The sequence below is a fragment of the Dreissena polymorpha genome, chromosome 1 (assembly GCF_020536995.1).
Source record: "Dreissena polymorpha isolate Duluth1 chromosome 1, UMN_Dpol_1.0, whole genome shotgun sequence".
NCBI classification, from domain to species: domain Eukaryota; kingdom Metazoa; phylum Mollusca; class Bivalvia; order Myida; family Dreissenidae; genus Dreissena; species Dreissena polymorpha.
The window spans coordinates 41,493,660-41,514,470 of NC_068355.1; the positions used below are offsets into that span (position 1 = coordinate 41,493,660).

Below are 20,811 nucleotides of genomic sequence, written 5' to 3' on the forward strand. Positions count from 1 at the left end.
ATATTTTGTCTTAAAATCAATATGGTGACCTAGTTTTTAGATGCACATAGTATCAAGACAAATTTTCAGACCAAGTTTCATTAAGATTGGAAAACAAATGTGGCCTCTAGTGTATTAACAAGGTTAATGTTGACATCGCACTACTGACAAAGTTTGGGGGACAAGAATTTTTTATATAAAATTTCAAAGGGCCATAACTCTGTGAACAAGAGCACCGCCTTGCGGGTGCATACCGCTCATCTATTTTCTTTTTAAAGGTGAAGGGACTCTTTAAAGGTGGGGGGGGGGGGGATTCTTGGGTGCGATGGTTGGACGGTATTTCAAACATAAAATAATAAAAATAAATATTTGTGTTGTTTAACCGTTTCAAACAAATATATATATAGTATAGTGTGAGGGTGCGGTGGTCATTTGTGAGATGATCTTTAAAATATGTCAGGTAAGAGTAGTTTTGTCAAAGTATCAATCAAATCTAATCATAAATAAAGAAGTTATGGCAATTTTAGCAAAATTTAATAATTTGACCTTGAGAGTCAAGGTCATTCAAAGGTCAAGGTAAAATTCAACTTGCCAGGTACAGTAACCTCATGATAGCATGAAAGTATTTGAAGTTTGAAAGCAATAACCTTGATACTTAAGAAGTAAAGTGGATCGAAACACAAAATTTAACCATATATTCAAAGTTACTAAGTCAAAAAAGGGCCATAATTCCGTAAAAATGACATCCAGAGTTATGCAACTTGTCCTTTTACTGTACCTTTATGATAGTTTGCGAGTGTTCCAAGTATGAAAGCAATATCTATGATACTTTAGGGGTAAAGTGGACCAAAACACAAAACTTAACCAAACTTTCGATTTTCTAAGTATAAAGGGCCCATAATTCCGTCCAAATGCCAGTCAGAGTTACATAACTTTGCCTGCACAGTCCCCTTACGATAGTTAATAAGTGTTGCAAGTATGAAAGCAATAGCTTTGATACTGTAGGAATAAAGTGGACCTAAACACAAAACATAACCAAATTTTCAATTTTCTAAGTATAAAAAGGGCACATAATTCTGTCAAAATGCCAGTCAGAGTTACATTACTTTGCCTGCACAGTCCCCTTATGATAGTTAGTAAGTGTTTCAAGTATGAAAGCAATAGCTTTGATACTTAAGGAATAAAATGGACCTAAACACAAAACTTAACCAAAATTTTCAATTTTCTAAGTATAAAAAGGGCACATAATTCTGTCAAATTGCACGCCAGAGTTATCTAACTTTGCCTGCCCAGTCCCCTCATGATAGTAAGTAAGTGTACCAAGTTTGAATGCAATAGCATTGATACTTTCTGAAAAAAGTGGACCTAAACGCAAAACTTAACCAAAATTTTCAATTTTCTAAGTATAAAAAGGGCACATAATTCAGTCAAAATGCACGCCAGAGTTATCTTACTCTGCCTGCCCAGTCCCCTCATGATAGTAAGTAAGTGTACCAAGTTTGAATGCAAAAGCATTGATACTTTCTGAGAAAAGTGGACCTAAACGCAAAACTTAACCGGACGCCGACGCCTAGGTGATGACAATAGCTCATAATTTTTTTTCAAAAAATAGATGAGCTAAAAATCATCCGATCAGAACCCGCTGATGATATGCACATCTCCTCTAGGTAGTGAAGCTTCCCATAAAGTTTCATTGAATTCCGGTCATTAGTTGCTGAGAAATATCCCGGACAAGAAATGCACTATATGTACAGTTAATGGAAAATTTCAAAGGGCCATAACTCTGTGAAAAATCATCCAAACAGAACCTGCTGATAATATGCACATCTCCTCTTGGTAGTGAGGCTTCCCATAAATTTTCATTGAATTCGGGTCATTAGTTGCTGAGAAATAGCCTGGATATGAATTGCACTATATGTACAGTTAATGGAAAATTTTAAAGGGCCATAACTCTGTGAAAAATCATCCAACCAGAACCTGCTGATAATATGCACATCTCCTCTTGGTAGTGAAGCTTCCCATAAAGTTTAATTGAATTCCGGTCATTAGTTGCTGAGAAATAGCCAGGACAAAAATTGTGCACGGACGGACACAGGGATGGACGGACGGACGGACGAAACGGCGACTATATGCCTTCCCAAAAATTGTTTGGGGGAGCATAAAAAATGACCAAAAATTCATACAAAAAGACTTCATTGAGAAACAAGTCACAAATATGGCACCTAGGCTGAGGGACTGGCAGTGTCACTGATACTATCTCCCTCTCTACATGCTTTGACACCGGACTGGAACGATGTGTGGAAGATTCTGACACACCAGGCCGGTCTTCGTGCTAAAAGGAAACATAACAAGAACTTTAACATTTATATGGCAATGAACTCAAACAAAGAAACGAACATTAACTTAAACACTGATAGCTAATGAGCTTCATCAATTTAACTACACTGAACTTCATTAATACTAATTTGTCAATGAACTTTAACAAAACTGATATGTCAATGAACTTCAACAATACATGTACTGATATGTCAATGAACTTCATCAATACTGATGTAAATGAACTTAATCAATACTAATGTCAATGAACTTCAACAATACTGATATATGTCAATGAACTTCTTCAATACTGATTTGTCAATGAACTTTAACAATATGGATATATCAATGAACTTCAACAATATTTAATACTGATTTGTCAATGAACTTTAACAATACTGATATGTCAATTAACTTCAACAATACTGATTTGTCAATGAACTTAAACAATACACATTTATCAATGAACTTCAACAATACTGATTTGTCAATTAATTCTGATGCCAATGAACTTCATCAATACTGATGTCAATGAACTTCATCAATACTGATGTCAATGAACTTCATCAATAATAGTGTCAATGAACTTCATCAAAACTGATATGTCAATGAACTTCTTCAATACTGATGTCAATAAACTTAATCAATACTACTATGTCCATATTTTTTTCAATGAACTTAAACACAAGTATGTCAATGAACTTCAACAATACTGATCTGTTAATGAACTTAAACAATTTTGAAATGTCAATGAACAATACACTTTAACAATACTGATACATCAATTAACTTCAACAAAACTTATATGCCAATGCACTTAAACCATAATGATTTGTCAAATAACTTCAACAATACTTATATGCCTCTGTACTATACTAATAATGACAATTTGAACTTTAACACTTATATGTCAATGACCTTGAACATGGAGTCCAGTCTTTAGGAAAGTTTTGTAAATACTTGAAGCAACACCTAACCTATGGTTTATTCAATTACATTTTTTTATGCTGAAAGATTGCTTGCAATTGTACTATTTATAAAAATTAATGCATAGATCACACACAGTTGTGTCAAATGATCATAAAGCATTTTACTCTTAGAAGAATTTGCATATTGACATACACTGTTTTCTATAGACAAAAGACAAAAACCTTTTTCTCAATTGCAAATAAACTACACACAAAGAATGGTTATGAAACAAACTATTACAGACAAAAACCTTTTTGATATATGTTGCAGAATGAATGTCAAGTCATGCTAGAATAAAGCATAAATTTTGTTTTATGGTTACTATAAAGAAACACTGTCCTCATAGTTAAATTGTTTATCATAATAATTCCTCATTGCTGTTTACCTACAAATAAACAACTATAGAGCATACATTATTTCGTTTATAAACCAGCAATGTTTGTTACCTGTTTGAAATTACTACGAGGACCTCGTGGCACCAGAGGTGATTGTGACGGGGAGATAACATCAGAATCTGAAACATACAGTCAATCTTAGAGTTGCCTCCCTTGTCCATTTCTTACAATAATTGTATGTGTATATTAATACAAATGTTGTTTTAATTATATTTTCAACGCTCAATTACAAAACTCAAGATGTGTATTTAGTTATTATACAGTGAAAAACACACTTAGTTCTCAAATTATTAACAAAATGTATAATATTAAATCACAATTCTATCTCTGTACCAAGTGCACAAACCAATTGTACACGAGTATGGTGGGCATTTTAGAGTTATCATTGGACTATTTATTTTTTTCCATTTGATTTTATTCAAAAATAACAACACAAACAAAACAACAACAGTCTCATGCATGATGACATAACAGGAAGGAAGACAACATGGCATACCATTTCAACATCCATGCAGTTTGCAAATGTATTTTTATGTCTTTATATTAGTCTGAACTAAACTTGGTGCATCATTCTTTCCACCATTTCATGTTCTACACATTCTTATAAATCAACCATTTTATAAGTATTGTAAGTATTATTTATAATTGTGCCTGTCATAAACATCTTTATGGTATGTATTCAAAATAAGAAGAACTTCACTCATCATGTAAATTTAGTACTATGCGTCTAAATCCAGTACTTCTGTAGGATCACTAGATCTTGTACTTGGTAGAAATTAAATTTTAGGGAAATACAAAACAGGACCTAAAAGCAAAGCAAAGGTCAATGGCAAACTTTTTTTCAAATACGGCAGCTAATTTTATTAGTGGCAATTCATAATGTCAGTTCTATGCCTATATTGTTTTTATAATAAATTGTACATACTATTGCTACATCTAAATATCAAATTACAAATGATGAATACTATTGACTGCAAATAATGTAAAATTATTTATAAGTGAGCACTAAACATTAAGCAAGTGCTGTTAAATTGACAAACTGTAATGAATCTAACATGCCTGTACAGTATTTACCTTTTTGAGAATTGTTGTTGAATACATGTATATTTTTTTACTTCCAACTGAAATAATCTATTAAGCATTTAAGTCAATTGCAAAATGAAGTGCAAACTGAGCAGCAAGTTTTTCATTAACTTATTTGCGAGATTTGAAATATGCATTAAATTGCATTACATGTGATGATGTACACGACACTCAGAAAACCCACTATGCACACAACACTGAATATTTATAAAAATTACAACCACAGATCAAAATTTGAATTTGCAGGCACAATTTGGCTGAAACATGACGGAGGTGAACTATTTTTATAATGTACCCATTTTTATGTAATAAAAGAGCTGCTGATAGTGTTTTGGTTTGTTTATTTATATTGGATGAATATGTTTTATAACCAGAATAAAAATACCAAATGACTAAGCTAATCAGGTAGCTTTATTTGGTTACAAAATAATTTTCTTATTGGATGCTTAAGTTTGAAGACCATCTTTTTCTGCAGTTTCGGTCACTGGTTAGGTAACCCTTTTCCGCTCAAAAGCAAATTGAAAACGGCTATATGCAACCAGCAAGAAACCAGAACAGCCTGAGAGTATAACTCACGGTCTGTTCAGGTTTTATGCTGTTTGCTGCTCATCAGTATCTTGGAGTTGGAAATGAAGCCTTATAAACATGAATCTAGTAAGGTCTTTAATTTAATTTGATTTTCGAATTCTACATACACATCAAAATGTGTATTCAGGTGGTACAGGTTTAAATGATCACCAAGGAAACAGAAGCATGCTCCAGCCACATGTATCAGCAAAATAGTGCACATTAGAAACAAATCTACTGACCACTGTCTGTCATTTCTACACTCCTGATACTTTTAGCTAGAAACAAATCAATAAATACAATATTAATGAAATTTCTTATTACTGTAATTATGTCATGGATTGTTTTTGAAAAACAGATTTGGTAACAATTGGAAATAAGAAACTTATAAATAATAACAGAATGTCTATGGGCTTGGATACATACCATCAAATGTGAATGTATTATCACCTTATTTAGATGTTTTATAAATATTCAAAAGAAAAGAAAACTTTCTTTCTTTTATGCCAACATATTCTTGCATTCTGCATAGAAATACATCACTTTGAAAAATACATAACTACATATATACTTTTATTATCTCACACATGTGATTTTGTTTTAAACCTTGAAAACTTCATCATAATATATTTATTAGAAACAAAAACAATGTTGAATTCAATCCAGTTCAGTCTTCTTCCAATCAATGTGATTTTATCCATCAACATTTGAAAATTTCATATTTCAATTCCTTGTGGTATTTTTTCTTATATTCAAGCCAGTTCAGTCTTCTTCCAGTCAATGTGATTTCATCCATCAACATTTGTAAATTTCAATTCCTGAAAGTATTTTTTCTTATCTTTGTTGAGGTCTCAAAATATATTTATGTTCATCTTCATGTACCTCCCAGTCCTGTTGCTTTGCAGTTTAACTTCCTCTTCGCCAGTTTCTTTGACATCTGCATTCATGCATTATTTCCATGACAAAATTTTTATCTGCTGATTTTTATCACCACTGCCCTAAGCGTCTATCTAAGTTTTGTTTCCATATTCCATTTTACACAATGTTGCCCAAACGTGTCTTCACTTTCAAATTCAACACTCAAACTTCTTTGTTTAGCATACAAACCAAATAACCCCGTCCGTTCAACATCATAACATGCTACTTTTACTGTGTTACTAAAAATAAGCCGCACATTTGTATCTCCAAATTATTTTTTTTTACCACGCCTCAGTTCTCCTTCTAGACCTAAATTGAAGGGCGCCCCGCCCTGCCCTCCCGAACCTCCGCCCTGCCCTTCCTAGGGCCCCCTCTGCCCTTTAATTTTATTTTTTTTACATATGATAATTTATAAATCTCTTATTACATTGTATTTAATTTATTCCTCATTGTATACATTATATTTGAATTGTTTAATAATGGTTTAAAAATAATGGGAACAATATATTCTAACAAGTATTAAATTAACATGCAACAGGAAGCATTCCTGAAACGACAGCGCGTTCAAAAATGCCCTTTTGACAATCTACTGCGTGTCCAAAGTGCCCTTTTGACAAAAAAAGGCCCCCCTGCCCTTTTCAAATCCTAGCTGGAGCACTGACACCTTATATACTATACAAGAAAAAGCTGTTCTTTTCAACTTAACATTAAAGTGACATAGTCTGGCGGTATCCAGACAATCGCTCCTACGGACGCTAAATTTGACAGGGCGGACAGTCGCTCCTACGATGTTTTGACAGGGCGGACAGTCGCTCCCACGATGTTTTGACAGGGCATTTGCATCACAAAAAGGTATGTTATTTAAATTATTCATGAGACGTGATTTATTCCATTTCTTTCTTTTAATCAAACAAAATGAAATGGACTACTTAATAAAAAAATTAGATCCAATGTCATAACGAGTCATAGATTTGTTCGCACCTACACGTTAATTGGCTCAAATATTGCTATGCAAATATCAACTGGGTTCACTGAATAAATTAGTGAAGATCGATCTGTTTAACATTCAACTGGCAGCTATTTTCTATCTGTCAAAAATTCAACTGGCAGCTATCTTTTATCTTTTGAAAGAAAGAATGTCTATAAATTGCCAATTCTAATAAAGATCATATTAAGCATAACAAGTCCTTTTTAGGACTAAAATATTCTCGGAAATAATATCTTGAACTGTCTATATACATAGCTATTTGCCATCAACCAAGCTGAAAAGTTTAAACTTTTTTTTTACTGTTTTTTTCACCTATTAAAATTTCATTTTTTATGTAAATTTAATACACAATGGTGGCTTTTATAGGAGTATTTGGGGTAGTTGTAAAACCAGCATATTGAAGTCTTAAAAATGATCCATATAATATAAACTTTTGTTTGCAATATGATGCTTGCCATATAGAAATTTCTAAAAGCTTGCAGTCTCGCAACCAGCACCAAATATTTATTTTTTAATTAGTAAGTGTTTTATACATTTAAGTACTAAGAAAATACAGATAAAAGATTTTTACCAGAAAAAGTTAAAACTGTTGAAAGACAACACATTGATTAAAGCTTTAATAACAACAAATAAATATAACCCATGCCCACATCGGAGTAACTAAAATATTGGTACATAAATTTGTTATCCAATGTTCATTATTGTGACTTAGTTTTTAGAACAACCTTTATTCTCTAAAATCTAAATTAAAAATAAATATTAATATAGCGAATGATTTTTGTGTTCATAATAATATACCAATAATTTCTTCAATATAACCACTTGGAAATGAAATTTTAATATTTATTAAGTTACCTTATACTTAATTTTGTCTGTGCAAATAACCTATATCAAATCTGATATAACCATATTTAGTCTATGTTTCATACACTTCAATTTCATTTTAAATGTCCAAAGATTTAGTCTAATAAAAAAATAATCTTCTAAATATGTATTGTTTTCATCCATTAAATTGGCAGGGAAAGGATAGGGTGATTTATGACATATTACTCTATATTGAAACCAATATACAAGTTGCTAATTGGCATGCATGGTCCACCTAATCCAGCTGACACTTTTATGGTTATTTAGCTTTATTGGAATGGCATATTAGCATCTGTCCCAAAAAATAGATCCCAGTTTATTTCTCTTCTAAGAGTGTCAGAAAAAATCAGGATGTTTACAATTACATACGCTGATTTTGAGATTGTTTGAAAACTTACTTCAAGGTTCTGAAAACATTAAATTAATACAGTATTATTGTTTTTAGACACAAATTGAGCTAAATTTAATCCTTGAAATATCTATGAGTACTCCCTGTAGAACATTGCCTATTCATAACAGTTTCATACATGTGGCTTGCTGTAATTTATGGGAAAACTCACACAGATATCAAAATGGTTTGTTGATGAGATCATTTGTATTCAAGAATAATGTAATCTTTATTGCCTCCTACATATCATTTTGTGGTCAAAAAGAAAAACTCTACATATTTGTTGGTTGATTACCTTGCAGCACTCCTATAGCTGGTTAATTGAAATTTTAACAATTTATGAAAAATGATTGCTATATTAATTTATACTTTTGTAACTTATAATTCGAAGACAACCATACTTTCAGAAAATATTGGTGGTTACTGTAGCAACTAGACCGTATCTGAGAAATTCAAAAATCTCTGTGATAAAAAACCCATTACAGATTGATGTGAAGAAACCAACCCAATTACTTTGGGCATATGAACAGCATGAAAATCAGACAAGACGACTTCAAGGGGCTCCAAACGAAATATACAGAGACTAGCATATCTTAGTTGCTTGTCTAATCTAAACATCAGCAGTTAACCTGCTTCTTTTGAACTGGTTGAATCTTACATTAGCTGGAAGTTGGCTGGTATATGGATTGCTTTATCCCTTATGCAAAGGGACCCTTCCCAATTACAATAAAAAATTGACAAGTAAGCCTAATGTTTAACTACAGAAATTTATGTTTCTGCCAACATATAGTTCTATAAACCTAGCCAAGCTTTGCCCCTTGGACTATTACAAGTACCTGTGGCTGAATCTCCAAAAAGGTATAAGTAAGCGTTAATTTCAAAATATTATTATCTGTGTGTGCTTGTTTTACCTCTTAGGTAATGAAGAGATACAATAGGACACATTAAATTGAAATAATATAACCCATTGTCTACAAAGAGTCTAAGCCCATATTGTCACACAATTCCTGGAAAAAGGCCTACTTGTATATGCATTATGTTATCCCTAATATGCCAACCCCAAGTTTGCTTCTATATCCTTCAGCAAATGATTACATTTTTTACTTGCTTATGTTTTTATGTACACCATTTGTTTATTGAACCTGCTATATCCTACAGTTTATTACAACCATTATGTTTTCTGCCTTTGTTTATGATAATTATTCTTAAGCTTTCATAATGTCTGAAGTTAAACACCATGTGTTTACAATTTCTGAAGTTGAAATTTTCCAAATGTGGAATCATTTAGATTAAAGCCACAATGCATCACCTAGCTAATATTTTTGAGTATATATATGTATAAAACATAAGCAAAAGCAATGTTATGGCAATTGTTACATGGAATTGAGTATTTTGCTGTTAACTGAATAGAAAGAGCCCAAGTCCCAAGATGAACATACGATCTATACTTATATGAAAAGACGGCCATGCAAATATAGATATAATCCATATAATATATTAGACCCATCTCCACTGTACTGATCCAAGCAAAATACACAAAGAACATGGTTTTGGCATGTTTTATTATATCAAAATAAAATCTCAATGCAGTTGTGTACATTTCGCAGTGTTAAAAAGTAATACTGAAAATATATTAAAAAAAAACATAGTTTTAATGATGATTTTCTTTTCAATGATTTTTTTAAAACTGAGAATAGAGACAAAATTTAGAGGGTCAAAGAAAGACAAATGGAAGAAAGATAGAAAGATGAAAACACAGAAAGACACAGAAGGAAACTATTTACAAAAGACAAAAAATGATATTTAATATATAAATATAAATTAAAGGATTAATAGCATGTAGAGAGATAAAAAGATGTTAAAATGCAATACTTTAGAAAAAAAATTAGAACAAAAGTTTTAGGAAAAAAAATGGATTTCAGAAACAAACAAAATAAAGATCGGCAAACATTAAATGAGACAGTTTTAAAATGAGTGAGTCATCTTGTAAGAATTTGGTCAATAAATAAACTGTTCGGCTTCAACTTGAAGCCCAAAAAACATCATTAACTGTACACAAAATATTTATTGCCATTTTCCATTTCTAAGAAAACAGAATGAGGTAGAGTTAATTTCATTGTGGTCAGGTTAAATGTGTTAAATGTTAAACTACAGATGTTTTAAAATATATAAATACCATCATACACCACTAAATGAGTACCCTATAAAAACCCATTCCATATTTAACTATGTTAATGCTACATGTATGAAAGTGGTACATCAATAAGAAAATATCAGCATGGAAATAAATAATAAGTCATGTTATATATATAAAATGATCTAAAATACACATAGCACCATATTGAGTATTGCACTTTTTTTGGATCCCTATAACTTTCAAGTCTATTCCTTGCAAGCATTGGGGTTTGTTTAGGAGTGACTTCCCCTGAACATTTCTTTCAGTGATCTCCCTTTGAAAATATACGCTACTGAGGTTACACCGCAGTCTCCTTGTTAGCCCTGGGCACCTGAGGAGAGAGCTTCTGGAACATGGTATGATGCCAGGAGGCCCTCTTGCTTCTCCTGGTGTTGGGTGACATGCACGCGAGCTCTCGCTTCTTGTGAACTGATGGAGGCGTGAGGAAGGCCAGATCTAGCTGAGAGTTGTCAGAGTGGGGGTGCTTGAAGGAAGATGGGTAGAGGGAATCGTTGGAGATCTTGTAGGACTCTTCTGAACTAGATGTTGCGATTGTGTCAATACTTGTGTCAGCTAACCGCGACTCGTCCGTCTGCGACTCCGTTGCCATCGAGTGAGAATTCTCGAAGCTTGTCTCAAATATCACAGACGAGTTCCTGGCTTCACTTTTCACAGGGCTCTTACCAGAGTCAATAAAGCGATGATACTTGAGCAGATTTTTCTCGCGGAACGATCGCGACAATCTGTGAGCTACTGAGGTACTGTGTCGGGACTTAGGATGACGGTGAATGACCGAGTCCTCATACAAGGAATCGTCTGTGTCAGCCACAGCAGCACAGTACGTACCATCAAACTTTCCTGACGACGCAGGGGACTCTGGAATGCTGCCTTTACGATGCTCACTCAGTTTCCTCTCCATATCTTTCAACTGCAAAAACAGAAAACAAATAATTAAGAGGCATGACTAAAAATACAAAAATATACAATGTTAAAATGTGTTCTTTGATGCCAACCAGGTAAATGTTTAATGTGAAATAGATCTCTATGTTTGTGTGCCAATACATTCACAGGTTATCTACAGGTGATTAGTTTCCACCTAGCCTTTATTCACAAGATTCAAAGCAGAACCAATGAATGATCCTATCTACTTTCAAAACACTTGCTTGGGCAACAGCCAATGGCACAATTTCTAGGAATGAAACATAACAGGAAATTTAATCAAAGCACTTTAAATCTCAGCGGTTTATTCCAGATTGAAGTGAATAAAATTAACCTTTTCAATGTTGAATTAATGTTATTTTCAGACACAACATTCTTTAACAAACTGACATTCAAGACAAGATAACATTATGAAGCCAAACAAAAATTAAGTTGAACAAATTTCCAAGCATTTGTCAGATTTTGACATGTTCACAGGCACAACACGATTAATAACTTGAAAAACAGACCCAAATGCAAAAGTCACATTTTTTGCATTTATAGGCTCAAAAATGACTTGGGGAAACACTAAGTATCAATGATTGATAATTAGTACATACCTTATTCTGGGCCTTCATGAAGGAGTGTCTGCGCTGCTTCCTCACAAAGCGACTCACAGACTTGTCCGAGGCCAGCTTGTGGGCTGCATTGGTGATCTGCTTCTGTAACTCCAGCTCAAGCTGCAGCTTCTTGGTCTCGTCCTCTGACTGGAATACGTGGAAGATCATGGTCTAAGTATACATTCCAACACAGATAACACACTACATTAACTAATTGCATTAAGAATTAGCAATTTTTATAATATCTTTCAGTTTTTTTTACCTATAATCTTCTTATGTTTTATTGTAGTATAGGGAGTAAGCCTTAAAAACCTTATTCGGATATTCCTTTTGAATAAAGCATATATGGATGAAGTCAGGTTGTCCCTGGGCTCAATCCCTATGAGTACTGTCATATTACCCAAAACACCAAGAACAGGATTTTCACATAACCCTTTACCACATGGATACGTTTTTTAACACATGTGTAGTCCTTTAAAAGGTTACATTTTAAAAATACATGTCTTACTTAATTTAAGTTTTAAAGGCTTCATTTCCAACTTATGAGCAGCAAAAAGCATAAAACCTGAACAAGCTGCAAATTACTCGCAGGCTGTTCTGGTTTTATGCTGTTTGCACATTGCCTTTTTCACATTACTTGTTATTGGAGAAAGGGTCAACAGACTGTGTTAAAGCCTATGGATTTTCATGCAATCAAGCTAAAAATGACAAGGTTCAGACATCAAACTGAAAACATGTATGTGATATCCACTGTGTCATTACCTGATCATTCTGATCTGGAACCATATAGGTACTTAGGGAGAAGGCTGTGCCCACACGGCGCCGTATCTGAGGGGGCACCTCCCCCGGCCCTAGCGGTGTCTCTGCTGGTAACACACCAGTCAACTCCTGAAAATACAACAGCAATATTAACTTAGTGCCCATGCAATATATACAAAATATTTTTTTACAATTTTAAATCAAATAGTGACAAACCCTCTTTCATACTTTTAAATGGTGTTTTGGCAATTTGAACCACTAACAATTAACTAAGGTGAATCTCAATTTAATGTAATTCAGAGTAAATGTCATTTAATATTTTCTAATTTTTGTTCAAAATGATAAATAATTGATCACTTAAGCAATTTTTACTTGTTTAAACCAAATAAATGTAAAAAAGAACAATACATGAAATAGTCAAAAGCTTGCAGAATATATTTCTTCAAAAACTTCCTTTAATGTTTCTCTTTGGAGCTTTATGAATTAGGACCCTAAACTCCCTTACCCCTTCCTTTATACAGAGCATCTTGAGCTCCTCAGTTCTCTTCTTGAGCGCCTCCTCCAACTGCTCTCTACGAGCCTTCAGCGCGAGGTACATTTCACGCTGGACCTTTGCTGTGTCCGCTGGGTCAAAGTTCACTGAATATACAAGAATATGAGTTTGAAAAAGGAGTTCTTTGAGCTAATGATGGTTGGTAATTCTATTAAGTAATTTTAACTCAAGTACTGATCACATATACATGTATTCTTGGCTGCAGATTTTTTTTATAAATGATGAACATTGACAATTAAAACTAACCAAAACCAGGACTTTATTCCCATCAAAACAATGTTTAACCCTTTCCCACTCATAAGCAAAGTGAAAATGGTTCAGTACGTGCAAACATCATTAAACCAGAACAGCCTGCGAGTAACTCTTCAAGTAACTCTTCAAGTCTACTTTTCAAGTAGACTACAAACATGTCAAAATACGTATCGAAGTGGTAGCGGGTTAAATCACTTTAAAAATTTGTATTTCTTTATAACCAAGTACAGAAGTTTTCTATAGGATAAAAAAAGGTTTGAGTCTATTATTCATTATTTCTCAGTTTATATTTTCAGTAACTGTTTTTTCTTTCTTTTCTTTGTCAGTCGTCATATATATAAACTGCATAACCTTTTGTCAATTTGTCAAATGCAAATACAAATGACCGATTTATGGCTTTGTTGACAAGGCAAATTATTTTCAAATTAGGGCTGTCATCTTAAGTATGTAATGATCATAATTTGTCATAAAGAAAAGAAGTGTACTTAAAACAGCACTTAGTCGCCTTCCAGACTTGAACACTGTGTATATTATTTTAACATTCAATTGTGAAAAATAAAAAAATGGTTCAAGACATTACAAAAAAGTCAAGGGACACACAAAAAAAGAAAACCTTTCATTAACTGTCAAGAGTTTCTTATTCAAATCTTATTGAGATCAGGTAAGGAGTGTCAAGTGGATTGACAAATAAAATCTTTCATAAAAAAATGAGGTAAAATTTAATCTAAACCTTAAGCTCTTTGTTTGCCAAACTTAAAGGCGCACACAGGCAATTTCCTGCTCAATGAATGATAAGCTAAGACCCCTCATAATCTCCCCATCTTGACCTGACACAGGGACACTTGCATACGAGACCTTATCCAGTACATCTGAGACCCGTTAACAATAAACCTATTTCTGATGACGCGATAAAAATGGTTTAAATACCTGTCCTCTTTGTAAGAATGAGTGCTTTGAACACTAGGGTGCCCGTTGTTAAAATGTAAGTGAACATTCAACCAAAAAACTTTATTTTAAGTATTTTTATTTAACAATAAATACTCCTTGCTATTTCATGTAAATTTCTCTTTTATTACTATAATGCATATTTTGAAGCTTATATAAATAACCAATTTATAAACAAATCTAGCATAAAAATGTATCCATGTGAAAAAATAATTCCCTTAAAACACATTTATGTATGGTTTTGTATATATTCATTAGAAATGGTTTTCAAGTTGCTTACGCCCACAAGCACCATTGTAAAACAAGGAAGTACTCAGCAAACACTAGTGGTTACTTGAACTATGATGCAGTGAAACAACCATTGACTAAGTGTTGTTTTTTACGTCATGTCAAATTATTTCAAAATTACAAGGTCCTGTAATATTGCAAAGTCAAGAATTAACCAGGCTGAAATAATATACTACTTTAGCCCATTAGTACTTAATTATATAGTATATTCAGTCCCAATTGTATTTAATTTTGAAATAACAAATTAGTAATTTAGTAATTATAGATTAAATTATTATTACTTGTAATTTATAAGGCAAAATAAGCAAATAATTCAGTCCCAGTTGACTTCAGTGGAAAATTATCAACATAAGATTTAGATAAAGTTGTTTGTTTTTGTTTTTCTTCTTTGATGTACATTCCATAGACCATACTTGCGCATCATGATAAGATTATGAATATCAATGTTTCAATTTTGTGTTAAGATTTTAATCTTAATTGGATAAAGATCTTTATCTATATGTAAATTATTTTATCCACTTCAATATAAACATTAACAAGAAAAGATCAAAGTCAGCCATGTTATAAGATAAGAATCAAATTGTAGCTTCCACACAAACTTGTAACTTGTAATTTAACTTTAAATTTGTTTGAATTTTTGTTTTTATTTTGTCATATTAATATTAGTTTTTAGATAACTAAAAAAATGCATACACAGAGAATATAAATTTGCATATTCTTATTACATCTTATTTGTAATATTCATAACACAATTCAGGTTTCAATATAGTCTATGTTGTCTTAATTAAATACCAATTAGTTTAATGACCCTATGTAATGCATACCTTTCTTGTACTGCATTGTTTTAACAGGTGTTTTGCTTGACTCTGAAAGCTCATTCAATGTTTCCATAACCTCTCCCATAGAATCCATGTCTCCTGACGCATCCAAATTACAATCTCTTAATCTGACACTTGGAGAACAAATTATGTCCGAAGGCATGCTTTGTTTGTATTGTTAATCTATGCAAGTTCTCATATACACAACTTAATTCCATGTCACATTTGAATTTGGTCTGCAATGCTCATTTTACTTATTTACCATCACTATAATAGCTTGTCCTTCTTTAATATGTTGCTTAAAGTTGTCTAAGTAATGTACAATAATTTTGCACTTATGCCTAAGTCTTATTTCACACCTTTATTTCTTTCAATACACCATAAGTGTTGACATTTATTAAAATAACAAGTCCTCAGTGCTATCTATATTATCACTTCAAAATTCCAATAACAATTCTAGTCAAATAAGAAAGTTTCTGGTTCTTCCAAAAATATTTCACACCAATCGTCTGATCTCACAGTTTGTCACAAATTTATTCACAGCTCATAACTCCAGTGACTATTGGCAATTTGGCACGAGCAGCTCTTCAGTAGCCAGAAGTTAACCAGTCAGTCTCACAGTATTGTGAACCAGTCAAGTTGTGGGGAGCATTGCCTTATGGGAAGTGTCTCTTTGATACCACCAATCAAATATGATCTGTCAATGCTTATGTACTGATTGCTGTAATCTTTGAACAGTTGAAATTGATCTATAGGCGGTTATTAAATATGGAAACATAAAAGACATTTCATTGTCTTCAATTTCTCAAGCATGTCTTCAATGAAGAATGAACAATTGGTGTCCAGTTTTAACATGTGTTATTCAAGATGATCCACTTGATAAATCTTAACATAAACAAAGCCTTAATTGTGCAAAATCACCTAAGAGTACTAATTTCCATTCCAATGCTTAGTTTCAAACAATGGTTCACTTTCAATATTTGTCATGCAAAATACTATTGGCAACAAGTAACAATTATGCACTAGTGGTTTTCTAAAAAAAAATGTTACAATGTCAGTCCAAACAACACACTTCAATGACTGCTTGATTTAAGAATAACAAGTCTAATCTACATTAACAGCTGAGAAACAAACTTTCATATACAAATCAGTTCAACTTCTGACCACTTCCCTTCAATATCCTGCTTTTTATAATGTTCAAAAGAAAATGTATACATGGCAAAATTTAATCTTTTTTTCAGAGGTGCTTGTTCAAAGACACCCATTCCGAATCCATAGTGTATCAATAATGAAATTATTAATATCCACGATATTAGGCAAATAATCCACAGATAATCCACTGACAGTCACACCCAGTTTTGAAATTCAATATGGTTCATAAGTATAGACCATGCACTTCTTTTGTCAACACTGACTTTTATTTCCTTCTTTAATAGTAATGACTTTCTTTAATCTGCCTTAATTTCCAAAATTTGCTTTAATGGTCCACTTTTCATAGGCGTCATAAACCATAATAAAAGCAATGTTATTCAACCAAATGCAAACATAAACTGACACCCACATAACCTGAATGTTTTCAGGTGTATTTTAAATGCCAGTGATTCATAGGAACTGCCTGCTGTTCAAACTTCCCTTACAGTCTCTGATCCATGGATTTGTTTTAATCACTCAATCTTACAGGATACGTGGATTTCCCAACTTTGATTTAAATAAGATATTAAGCATATTCCTGACTGAGACATACACTAGTGAGTACAACAGAAAAACGTTGGCTTTCCCACTAACAGTGCACTCCTCTATTGATGTTTACATATGCCACAACCACAATCTACCTTACGCTAAACACATCTGACAACAGTGTTACAGCAAAATGAGCCTAAAGCAAATTTCAGGTAGCAAACATCAGGTCCCACATACCACAGGCCTGTTCATTACAGCTAACAGCTTGTTCATTACATGGTTACAGTATTATGCCCCTGTAATTATGCCAGCCTCGGAGGAGATGGTATGTGTCTTGTTCTGATAAAATTGGGCATAATACATGTGCGTAAAGTGTCGTCCCAGATTAGCCTGTGCAGTCCGCACAGGCTAATCAGGGACAACAATTTCTGCCTAAACTTGATTTTCGGTACGGATGGACTTCCTTGAAACTAAAAATACCATAAAAGCCGAAAGTGTCGTCACAGATTAGCCTGTGCAGACTGCACAGGCTAATCTGGGACGTCACTTTACGCACATGCATTATGACCAGCTTTCACAGAACAAGACACATATCAAACACTTAACCCAGAGTAAGAAACAGAACTGGGCTCATACAAGAAATCTGACAAAACACCGGTATCCGGAGAAGTGCCCCCCCGGAGAACTGCCCCCCGGAGAACTGCCCCCTTATTTTAAAGGTGGTGGAGAGGTGCCCCCCCATCAAATCGGTAGGGGCGGAGAACTGCCCCCCTGTCAGAATTTAGTAGGCGGATATCTGCCCCCCCCCCCATCAAATCTGTAGGGGCGGAGAACTGCCCCCCGGTGTCATATTAGTTATTAGTTACGTAGTGAAAACAATACTTACGGGTAATTTTACGTTATCGCCGTACACATTTTATCCGGTAACAATTTAATTTCAGTACAAGTATATTACCATTTATCGAACTGAATAACACAAATTGTCTAGAGGTATGTGATAATACTGTTTAAGGCCCTTGGTACGCATCTGCACCACTCACTATACATGAATGCCTTGTAAAAGTCGTGTTTTAATAAGAGCGCGAAACATAGTCGAGATCCACACAGGAAACGCGTGCGTGTTAATACTGGCAATGTGTTGCAACTAAATATAGACATGCAACTCGGTACTTATGGAGGAAAAGTTTATTTATGTTGTTTAGTTAATTCATGTCTTCTAGCACCTTATCCGTCGGTAGCATCGCCAGACCGTCGAGTCGTCCGCAGTTTGCATTTTGAGCAGATCATGTCGACATGCCAAACAAACAAAATCGGTAACAGTTGCTTTAATTAGCAGCTAATAAGGCAGGCAGAGAACATGTTACCGTTAACGATAAGTACCGCGATCTTTTAATCTTTTAATTGGTAGACCGGACCGACCTTAATTGTTAAGAACTTGTTAGCTTTGAATAAAGCCGCATACGGGTTTATTATATTGAACCGTCCAAATCCGTAATTGGCGAAAACAAACAAATAAATTATTGTTTTCAGCTGGCATAAGGATGGATTAAATTGCATGCTAATTGTTTGTTTTTATTACAAGGAAAATATCAAATAATTCAGCCGCGAAAACTTTTTATTAGCAAAAAGTTATTTGTTTTTCTTTGTTCACATTGACGAAAATCACGTGATTATAAAGTTGGCGACGTGACGACGTCCATGCCGAGGTAGGTATTTTATGCCGTTTTAAAACTTTTATTACTTGTACAACTTTATATTACTTTTGACATTTCACTCAATTTCCATACATAATAGCAAGAAAGTTACTGGCGTTATTGTCATTATAATACTCGCTTTATATATCACCGCTATTTCTTTAATTAGGGGGCACTTCTCCGGGTCATCAATTCTGACAGGGGGGCAGTTCTCCGCCCCTTATTAATCAGCAGGGGGGCAGTTCTCCGCCCTATACAAAAACAGTGAGGGGGCAGTTCTCCGCCCAGTGAAAAATCTTTGGGGGGGCAGTTCGCCGGGGGGGCACTTCTCCTAGGGCTACCAGAGACTGTCAGTAAATTTATAGCTCAACCTGAAACCTATAATCAACACTGAAAACGGTCTTAATTGACCAAATGTTGGATCAATTAACATTTCTCAGCCTAATGTTTATTCAATTAAATTCACATTAGGTTAGCAAATTTATTTATATTTACATAGCTGTGGATTTTTTTTAACGCATACATGTAAAGTGAAACGGAAGCATTAAGTTACTGCTAAAATACAATTTGTTACTAACATGCAATTACAATGTCCAGGATATGGGGAATGTAGACAAAATTTCCAAACTTAACTATTTGTTAACAACACACAGACAAGTATATTGCCTAGTTTGGAAATCTTATAATCAATTTATTATCCAATTCCCACCCAAATGTTTACACTTCTATGCTAAACTGCAGGTAATTTGTAGGCGCATCAACCACCCAAAATATTAACAATCAGCAAACACAGATAACATTCCCAGATAAGCACAAAATCTCCAAACTGTGCTAGAACCCTTTACCATCATTTCATATTCCACACCTGAACAGACATAACAATATAATATTATGAGTATCAAAGCAGATAAGGGACCTCAGATAGTAATATAATTCACATTTATATGATATTTTTGTTCATCCCAGCTGTCTACTCAGGCAATACACAGAGAGGCTGAGGGATTAAGATCTACTCCATCTGGCTGGACCCTAGGTGCCAACGATTTCCAATTTTCCATATATATGATAACTATAGAGCCAGACATGCTGTGGGGCAGGGCAAATATTGCACAATAATGTCTGCACATTTATCAGGAAAATCTCATTGCAAAGTATTTTTGTTTACAATTTACAATATTATGTTTTGTGTTTGATTTTAAAACAAGAGACATTTTGTATTTAACATAATAACATATTGCCTGGCTCGTTCATAAATTTATCAAATTAATTATGCATAACTTCACACCATTAAACTGTCCACAATATGCCTCCAAATGAAGTGTCAAGCCCAACTGTGGGTAATAGTCCACCCTTGCAAATAATTACATTATTACGTTATGCTGACACTGCAAGCTTTATGTGCAGGTCTTCTCATTCGTCACCTCATTTGCTCCTTAAAGCTCCCCCTAATGGGACCAACAATAAACAAATTAACCCCAAACACCCAGTGGTTTCAACCATTACCACCCTAGCTAAAATTGTTGTGTAAACATTGAGACAACGTTGACAGTCAGTATTATTAACATATAATGCTTCCCATGGAGTAAATGGCTATAAAACTTAACAAGTTTCACACATACAGACCACTGGCCTTCATCAGAT

At 33.7% G+C, this 20,811-nt stretch overlaps 1 protein-coding gene across 6 annotated transcripts in view; it reads right to left on the reverse strand.

Annotated features, from left to right (window-relative positions):
- Positions 1 to 20,811, reverse strand: part of LOC127877608 (FERM domain-containing protein 4A-like) — a 181,035-nt gene that overhangs the window by 11,381 nt on the left and 148,843 nt on the right. For 5 of the 6 annotated variants that reach the window (XM_052423693.1, XM_052423658.1, XM_052423649.1 and 2 more), the window contains 7 exons: positions 13,446 to 13,579; positions 12,944 to 13,069; positions 12,182 to 12,328; positions 11,490 to 11,571; positions 5,552 to 5,587; positions 3,711 to 3,778; positions 2,202 to 2,311 (listed from right to left, as the gene is read on the reverse strand). In XM_052423693.1, the coding sequence (XP_052279653.1) occupies positions 2,202 to 2,311; positions 3,711 to 3,778; positions 5,552 to 5,587; positions 11,490 to 11,571; positions 12,182 to 12,328; positions 12,944 to 13,069; positions 13,446 to 13,579 (703 nt within the window). The remainder of the gene's footprint in view (positions 1 to 2,201; positions 2,312 to 3,710; positions 3,779 to 5,551; positions 5,588 to 11,489; positions 11,572 to 12,181; positions 12,329 to 12,943; positions 13,070 to 13,445; positions 13,580 to 20,811) is intronic. The other variant, XM_052423664.1, reaches the window with a different exon arrangement.